This window comes from Oryzias latipes, chromosome 14 (genome assembly GCF_053564925.1).
Source record: "Oryzias latipes strain Hd-rR chromosome 14, Olatipes_Hd-rR_3.1".
NCBI classification, from domain to species: domain Eukaryota; kingdom Metazoa; phylum Chordata; class Actinopteri; order Beloniformes; family Adrianichthyidae; genus Oryzias; species Oryzias latipes.
This window is the reverse complement of record NC_136250.1, coordinates 10,580,160-10,588,509: the sequence shown is the minus strand read 5'-3', so window position 1 is coordinate 10,588,509 and position 8,350 is coordinate 10,580,160. Positions and strand designations below refer to the sequence as shown.

Sequence of the window (8,350 nt, the reverse complement as noted above, 5' to 3'; positions counted from 1 at the left end):
AGCTCTAAGCTGCGATAGCAGAGGAAGCAGCAACCTTTTATGGGAACCTCATCTGTTGTCAATGGGAGTCGTAATAAGAAGTCAAAGAAAAAGTCGTCTTTGGAAGCTTTGCTGCATTAACTGGTATCGAGGTGATGTGTGAAGCAGGAACACAATGAACCTCATTGTTAGAGTCGTTGATGAATCTGCATGAAAGAAAATGTCATGATATGTGTGTGACTGTATTACTTCATGAAAATTTAAATCCTGAGGGTTCTGGAAAGCAGCCTGGATGGAATTTGTCATCTAAAATGTGTCAATCAAACATCGAACCAACAGTTAAAATCATTATTCCTCTTTTATTGTGGAAAAGATTTATCACTCTAGGAGAATTTGAACTTTTTTTCTAACAGATTCTCATGATCAGTGAAGATTTTGATGATAAACCAACACTATGGACATTCATTGTCCCTGTTGCTATAGCAACTAATGTCAAAGTGACATGATACTTCTGGCTTTAGTAAAGACAGAGAAATGAGACACACCTGATGGACAAAAAACAGGAAAAGAGGAAAAACTCTTCTTTTGTAATGTCATTCTCAATTCACCTGCCTGCTTTCTTCCTCATTCATGTACAAAAAACAAGAAAAAAGGAAAAACTCTTCTATGTAATGCCATTCTCCACTCACCTGCCTGCTTTCTTCCTCATTCAGCATCATTTACAATCAGATTTTGAAATATTCGAAAAACATAGAGAAAAAAAACCCCTAAAAAAACTCACTTAAGTTTTGCAAGATGTTGCCAATGCACATTTTAATTAAAAGCTCACTTATAAACCTATGATATCAGCAGAAAAAACACATGTAGATGTTCGTGAAAGCAAATACTGCAGATATAAATAAGCAGGTTTTTCAATGCTAAACTACATTCTCCTATATTTCAGCTGCAAATATTGGGGCATTTATATAAAAAAGCCCTTAAAACTCTATTTTTAGACTTCAACACAAAAGAGCAAAGAAACCTCAAGGTCTTTACCAAGGAGGAAAAGTGGGCTGCAAAACAGAGTTGCTAGAAACTAGATCACCTGTTTGCATCGTTCTGTGATTCATGGGGTTACAATGGGAGGTTTTCTGAGATAATGTACAACAAATAGGTTTTGCACTGCAGTACTTCGGCGTTTCAGCATGATTCTGGATAAAAACAGCCGTTTTCTCAGGTGCCAAAGAGGCATACAGACGAAGCTTAAAGCTGTCATTCGTGCAGATTACAGGCGACTTATATGTGAAGCACAAGTTAGATGAGCAGCAGGGCTTCTTCAGAGTGATCGGCAGTCCTCCGGATGTCATGCTTTGATGGAAATCCTGACTCCTTACTAAAAATTAACTATCTGTGACAGACATTTTGGAGATCACTAGAGCAAATCCCAATTCTATTCAGCTTTAGAACGTCATAATTGTTTCCTGTGTCTAAAAAGTCACCAGTACGTGTATAAATAACCTTCATATTACTAAGTTCTGTTTCACTGGAACACTTTAAGGAACTAGATCAGCTAGTAAGAAGATAAATGTGAGTGTGCCTGAGGCCTGAACAACTTTCCTGTAGGTACACCAGTTCCGAAGAGAACACCATCTCCACTGTTGCTTTGTCTTCACACATTGTAAAGATAAAAGCTGGAGCTAAAATTACTCGTGCTTCTGCCTTAGAAGACCTCGGGTAGTTTTTATTTGGTGTTCTGCACTGGAGCCTCCCCCCAAGGTTTCCTCGATCAACCTCTTCTTTTTTCTTCGCACCCATGACTTCAGATTTAACAAAGGTCTTTTGTAAGTTGATCACTATCAGTAACCTGATAAAAAAAATTATAGCCTATCATATAAAATAGACAGAAAAAAACAACAAATAAAACTGTTTGCAGGTAGAGTAATGCAGTTTTTTTAACACCTGCATGCATAACTACTCTTAAGGTATACGTTCACAGCTTCACAGTACCCTCGACAATGCACGTTCAAGCAACCAATTCCAATGAAAAGTTGCGCGATTCTGCCTTCCGCATTCAAAACTATGCAAGTTTCTACGACTGTTTTTGGGTTCTACGTACAAAACACAAGGCCATTGAACATGCGTTGAATGTTAAACTTTGACTAATCAGAAATTCGGATTTGGTAGTGATGTTTGGATGGCTTCGTTTTTGATTCACAGAACTGACAACCTTTAGAAGAAATAATCATGAAAGAGAAATTAATAATTGGAGTTTGTGACCAGAACTATATGTCACCAAGTATTTCATATATTGGAAAAAAGCTGTGGAAGAAAAAGCCTGGAGCAAGATTTGCTAGATTTGCACCGCTTTGACATTACGCACCAAGCCTTTTCCAACTGCAGGTGGCAGACATGTGCTAGTATCGGATAGTAGCAATGCAGTGCAACACCATTTGCTGAACGCGTCACATATCTGCTATAAACCTAGCTTTAGGCTTCCATATAGGTATCCTTAAGCCTCATTCGCAATAAACGGTCCGGTCCGGTACAGTAAGGAGTGGTACGATACGGTCTAGTTATTTATAAGTGTTTCCACTCAGTTAAGCCTCGCTTACACTGAGTGGTTTGTTTTTACGGTGCATGCTTGTTGTAGACTGTTTGCGTGTCATTGCGTCATTGTAGTGCGACAACTAGAAAAGCAACAAAAATGAAGGTCATCCAGCAGCTCGTCTTTTCATTGCTTTACGTCTGGTACATTGTGTATAACAGGAATTTAATGTTGTTGTAAGGAGATGGCGGGCGGCTGAATGCCACCCTAAAGAGGAATAAACTTGGATTGGATCTAGAGTAAAAGAGACACGTGTTTTTGTTCTCTCTAATGTCGTCATCACTCTCTGCCAATCAACAGGTGGCTACAGCAACTCCGCCCTAGCCGTTCCATTCCACTTTTCAATGGACCTATAACCGATGGGGCCCCCCATAAGGAATGGTTCTGTACTGTTTAATAGGTCCATTGCACAATAGAAACGGACCATAAAATACCAGACCGTACCATATATATATATATATATATATATATATATATATATATATATATATATATATATATATATATATGCTTCTCTACCTACAAGGCCCAAGGCGCTTTACAGTCACAGTCCCATTCAGGCAGTCACACACACATTCACACACTGGTGGCGGCTCCGCTGCCAAACACAGGCGCCAACCTACCACCAGAGGCAAGGTGGGGTTCAGTGTCTTGCCCAAGGACACTTCGACACATGGGTGTGCAAGGCAGGAATTGAACCTGCAATCTTACGATCACAGGTCGACCGCCCTACCGCTGCACCATGGCCCCCCATAACTTAATTTTAAGACATACGGGACACCTCCAAATATGAACTCCATCTCACAAGTTTCACATGATTAAGGAAATAACTTAACTTATAAGATTTGTACATGAACACCTAAAGTTGATTGATTTATTGGTTTTTTTCAAGCAATAAAAATAGTTAAAAGCGTATGCTAAAGGTGTTTTTCTAGCTTCCTTTAAACGCTTTACATTCACAGTCCCATTAACCCATGCACACTCATTCACACAGTGATGGTGACTTAGCTAACACTGGCGCCGACCTATAACAGCAGGAGTGATGTGGGTTCAGTGTCTTGCCTAGTGACACTTTGACACATGGGCGAGCAGGGCAGGAACCAAAACCACCAATCTACCTCTGCACCACAGCCGCCCAAAGGGAAAAACAGTAACACAAACGGAAAAAAAGACAATTAAAATAAATAGCTATATAAAACCTATTTAAGATATTGGTTGATTTATAAATTGATTAGAAAAAAGGGGGAAAAAAAGATGCTAACTTCTTAACAGTATATTTACACCTGGTCATAAATAGACATACTGATATGGTTAGACAGAGAAGAACCCAGATACAGGAAGAATCACAAGCAAGACTTTCTTTATAAGAAGCATACAATAGCTAAAGACCATCACCACATAAGACTGAACAACAAACAAGACGAGGCAGCACTGAAAGCTGAAGGAGGGGCCCTTAAATACTGTGTGGCTGATTAGCTAAGTGCAGGCAGCTGTGACTCCACGGGACCCACTGGAGACAGGGCGGAGTCACAGCCAGCCTGCACAGAAACCCAAAAAGACAAAAACAAACAACCATTCAAACTAGCAAAACATGAACAAAATGTGCAGCACATAAACACACATGACACAGTGAATTAAGTTTTATATTATGATTGTCAAACAGTTTAATTAATTGGTTAAAAAGGAGTTGGAAGAAGCACATTTATAATATCACCACGACTGTCTTTTACTTTTCTTTTTTAACTCACTGTATTTTTAAGACTATAAGTCGCAGCAGCAAAAAAATAATAATTAAGAAGAGAAAAAATCCTATATAAGTTGTGTTTTTAAAGAAATTTATTTAACTAAATAAGGGAACAAGAACAAACATTTCATCTTGAAATGTTATTAACGGAATAAATGACAATAATAGACTGAATATATGCACGCTTCACTAATGTAACACTTACCGTAAATCTGTTAAAGCCTTTGGAAAAATTTTGCCAAACTCTGTTTACCAAAAGAAATTTAAAAATAAAAGTTCCGAAACCTTCCCTGAACAGTCTCCCCCAAACATAAAGAGCATCCACATTTATTTTGTTAGTGTGGGGCAGGTCTTCTTCATGTGTTAAACCAACACAGCTTAGTGAACCCATTTGCTCATTTTAATTTAATCCCTTTTTTGTGCACGAGAACACAAACACCAACCGAGCTGAGACAGGAGCTAGAGGCAACAATAGACAATGACTTAGCACACTGTTTAGCATCATGCATGAAATCTTGTCAATTTACCAATGGATCTCACTTCCATTTAGGGTCCATTAACTTTATAATTATTCTAGGACAATGTCTTAGTTTACCTTTGATAATTGATTTCTTTTTACATAATTAATTCTCAGTCAGAGGTCCACCACATGCTCTAATCGGACCAGTTAAAGGTTAGTTAAACTCTCTTTAAAAGCAATTTAGTCTTTGCTATATAGTAAGGATTTTTTTAAACAAAAGGTTCAAAAATAAAAACTAATTTGTAGCTGAAATTACTCTGATTAGATGGCAGTAATTTGATTATTTTTTCCTTAAATAGAAGTAGTAAAAGTACCTATTCATTCAAACCTTTCAGATAAAACTTGGATTTCCTGAGTGCTACAGGAGGGGAAATAAGTGATGCATTAAGATGTCATGTCATGCTACAAGCAAAGCTCATAAAAGGAACGTGCTCGAGCTATTTTTATAGCCACAAGCAGAAGGGAAGATGGGCAAATATTTGCTCAAACCTGAAAGCGAGAACCAAACGCTAAGGTGGGTGAGAAACAGAAAAATGTATGAAAACAGAGGTAAGAAAATAGCCTCCTAATTAGTCATAGACAAACACATTCACAAATATAGATAGAACAGTTTATTTGTGGCATTCTTGTCGCTCTGTGCAGCTTTAGTCTAAAATCTTTAGTCACTGACCTAAATTATTTAAATGTAAAATAAAATGTGAATCCTAAACTATTGTTCTTTTTACAAAGAGGTGCAAGTTTGCACAGGTTAAGAGGAGTCTAAAAACATCATTGTATGACAAAACAGAATTTTGGGAAGCAAAAAAAAAGTGGGACATCAGTTCCTGCCACTGATGTAAGTCAATTTGTTCAAAGATGTCTTTACCAGATAAGAAAATGTTTGAAGAGATGAAGGATGACTCACTGGAGAGGAGCTGGACTGAATGCTAAATAATATCTAAGTTATCCTTCCAAAGCCAAGCAAAGCAGAAAGATGAGCACCAAGGTCAACCGAAGTCTTAAAATATTAGATTTACCTAGGATTTAATGAGTCGTGTACTCTGACAAACTGGAACATACAGAGAGAAAATCAGGCACAAATACTGTAATAAAGTAACAGCATTGATCACACGGCGTTTAAGCCAAATAAAAAAAAAGAAAAATAAAGACAGAAATTTTATAAAAAAACCTATTTGTGGACAAGCGTTTCTTGTATAAAAGTAACTTAAATAACCTGAATGACACATAGACCACAATGTTGTAATGGAAGTGACGGATATAACTTGAATTACATTTTTTAAAAGGCAGATTACCATTAGCAACATTAATATTGCTCCTCATCACTGCAGTTGCTAGCATCCTCTGAGTTAAAGCACACGGCACATCTCCTTAATCGCCTTGCACGCCTCTGCCGTACCAAAGTAACTAGTAAAGAGTTGTTGCCGACCTTCAAAACTAATACGTGAAATATAACATTTTAGTAAGTTAACTGTCTAAATAATAATTATAAAGCGTCCATCCTTCTCTTGTTGTTTGGATCTGCTCTCGTAGTTCCTGGCCAATGACTGAAGGGGTCTTTAGTCACGTGGTTTTGTTTACAGGCTTTGGTGCGTAACCGAATGGTCCAAAAAAATACAGACCAAACACAAGGTTCAGGACTTGATCCGGAATAAATTAAGCGGATTCGATTGGGAACAAAGGATTCTCCCAGTCTGAATACAACCATAATAACTTTCTTTTTTAGATTTTTTTTAAATGATATTGTACATTGACATATAAACATTATTTTAAGACAGAGCTGATTATTTAATGAGGGTGTCCTAATTTCTTTACATGACTACATGCCCCCATCATGAGAAAAAGGCTACAAGAACATGTAAAAACACCCAAAATACCATTTTCATCAGAATGGGTCTTTAATAAAAAAATGTGTGCCGCGTGGAAAAAAAAATATTGAAGTCAAGTTAGTTTACTTCAGATTGTAATGGGATTGTTGGCCTAAAACAAGAAAAATGTGAATTTCCAATTTACTCCTACCACAGGAGGTTTTTAATCTATAGTCAACAAGTTTGTTTGTCTTCTTTCATTGCTTGAAATAAACCAATTCCAATTTGCAAAATATTGGTGGTGACAAAAGAAAACAAAATTTAAAGAGTTGATTGTATAAAGAAAAAGTGTGTATTGCTTCCTGTATGTCTACATGTCGCAGTGTAACTACAGCTCATCTCGGGGATCTGTGTCGTGCAGCCATTGTCTGTAGATAGTCACAGGATCTGTGTTCCAGTGCTTGTGAAAGGAGATGGCATGCTTCAAGGAAGAAAGCTCCTCTGCGTAGTCTTCCGGTTGAGCCTAAAATGTCAAAAAGACAGGGAAAAAAACTCACATTTACATTTGGGGTGGTTTAGGCTGCTGGCAACAATTTTAAAAGAACAGTTAATGTTATTTTAGTGAGGCTTCACATTAAAAAAATCAAACTCTTCTCTCAGCATTTTTTCAGAGGGGAGCACACAGAGGAGCAGGTGTCTCCCTTACCAAAATGTACATTTTGAAAGCAAGTCATTGTAATTTGTTTAGCTTTTGTTTAGCTTTTAGATATTTTTAAGTCAAGTTGTATTTTAATGCTTTCATTTTTAACTTTTACACTCATCCTGTCCACCAGGTAAATCAGAGTTCTGTTCAATAATTATCAAACAAATCAGGTGTGAATTGGTATAAACCTTTTTTTGAATATGAAGCAAAACTAAAGCTAAAAATGAGTACAGATAAAGACAAGAGAAACACTTTGAAACAGAAATTGAGGGTTGCTTACGCCAGTGCTTTTCAACCAATGTGTCACTAGTGTACTATGAGAGGTCAGGTGTGCTGTGGAAAATTAGTAAATTTCACCTAAGTAGTCTAAAAAACATTTGTCATTGCCAGGATGTCAGCTCTGTGTTCATCTAAACAGGCCTAGGTGTGTCGATTTTGTTACTTGTTAACTTTATCTGCAATGTGTAGCAATGTTTTCTGGATTAAATAAAATTGTATTGTGATTATAATCACTGAGTATTATAGTTGATACATGGTGTGTGATTCACGTTACAGTTCACTGAGATCATGGATTAATGTTTTCTGAAGATAATCAATCATCAATAAGCACTTGATTTTGTTACTTGAAAAGAACTGAATTACGAAAACTATAAAATGTATCATTAACTCAGTAGGGGAGGGATTATATAAAATCGTATCTTCCCACTCCTTTTCAAGCAATAAATCAAGCTCTACTTGACTTTAGTTAATGATCAATATATTAAATTAATCAAATGTGATTTAACTGTGTCTTTGTTTTTTTATAAATGCATTTCATCATTTCTGTAATTAGTTTGATAAATCTGTTTTTTTTATTGTATTGAATACAATTAATGCTTAAAATAAGTAAACCGAATCATACCAAACGTAAAGGCTCAACTACACACATCTATGAAAACACAAAAGGGCAGACTTATAACGGGGATGTAGCTCAGTGGTAGAGCGCATGCTTCGCATGTATGAGGTCATTCCCGGC

At 36.8% G+C, this 8,350-nt stretch overlaps 1 protein-coding gene across 2 annotated transcripts in view; it reads right to left on the bottom strand.

Annotated features, from left to right (window-relative positions):
• Positions 1–5,425: 5,425 nt before the first annotated feature.
• b3glctb (beta 3-glucosyltransferase b) overlaps positions 5,426–8,350 on the bottom strand; it is a 30,383-nt gene continuing 27,458 nt past the window's right edge. For both annotated transcript variants that reach the window (XM_011483289.4, XM_004076287.5), the window contains one exon: positions 5,426–7,155. In XM_011483289.4, coding sequence (XP_011481591.1) covers positions 7,021–7,155 — 135 coding nt within the window. In that variant the 3' untranslated portion in view covers positions 5,426–7,020. The remainder of the gene's footprint in view (positions 7,156–8,350) is intronic.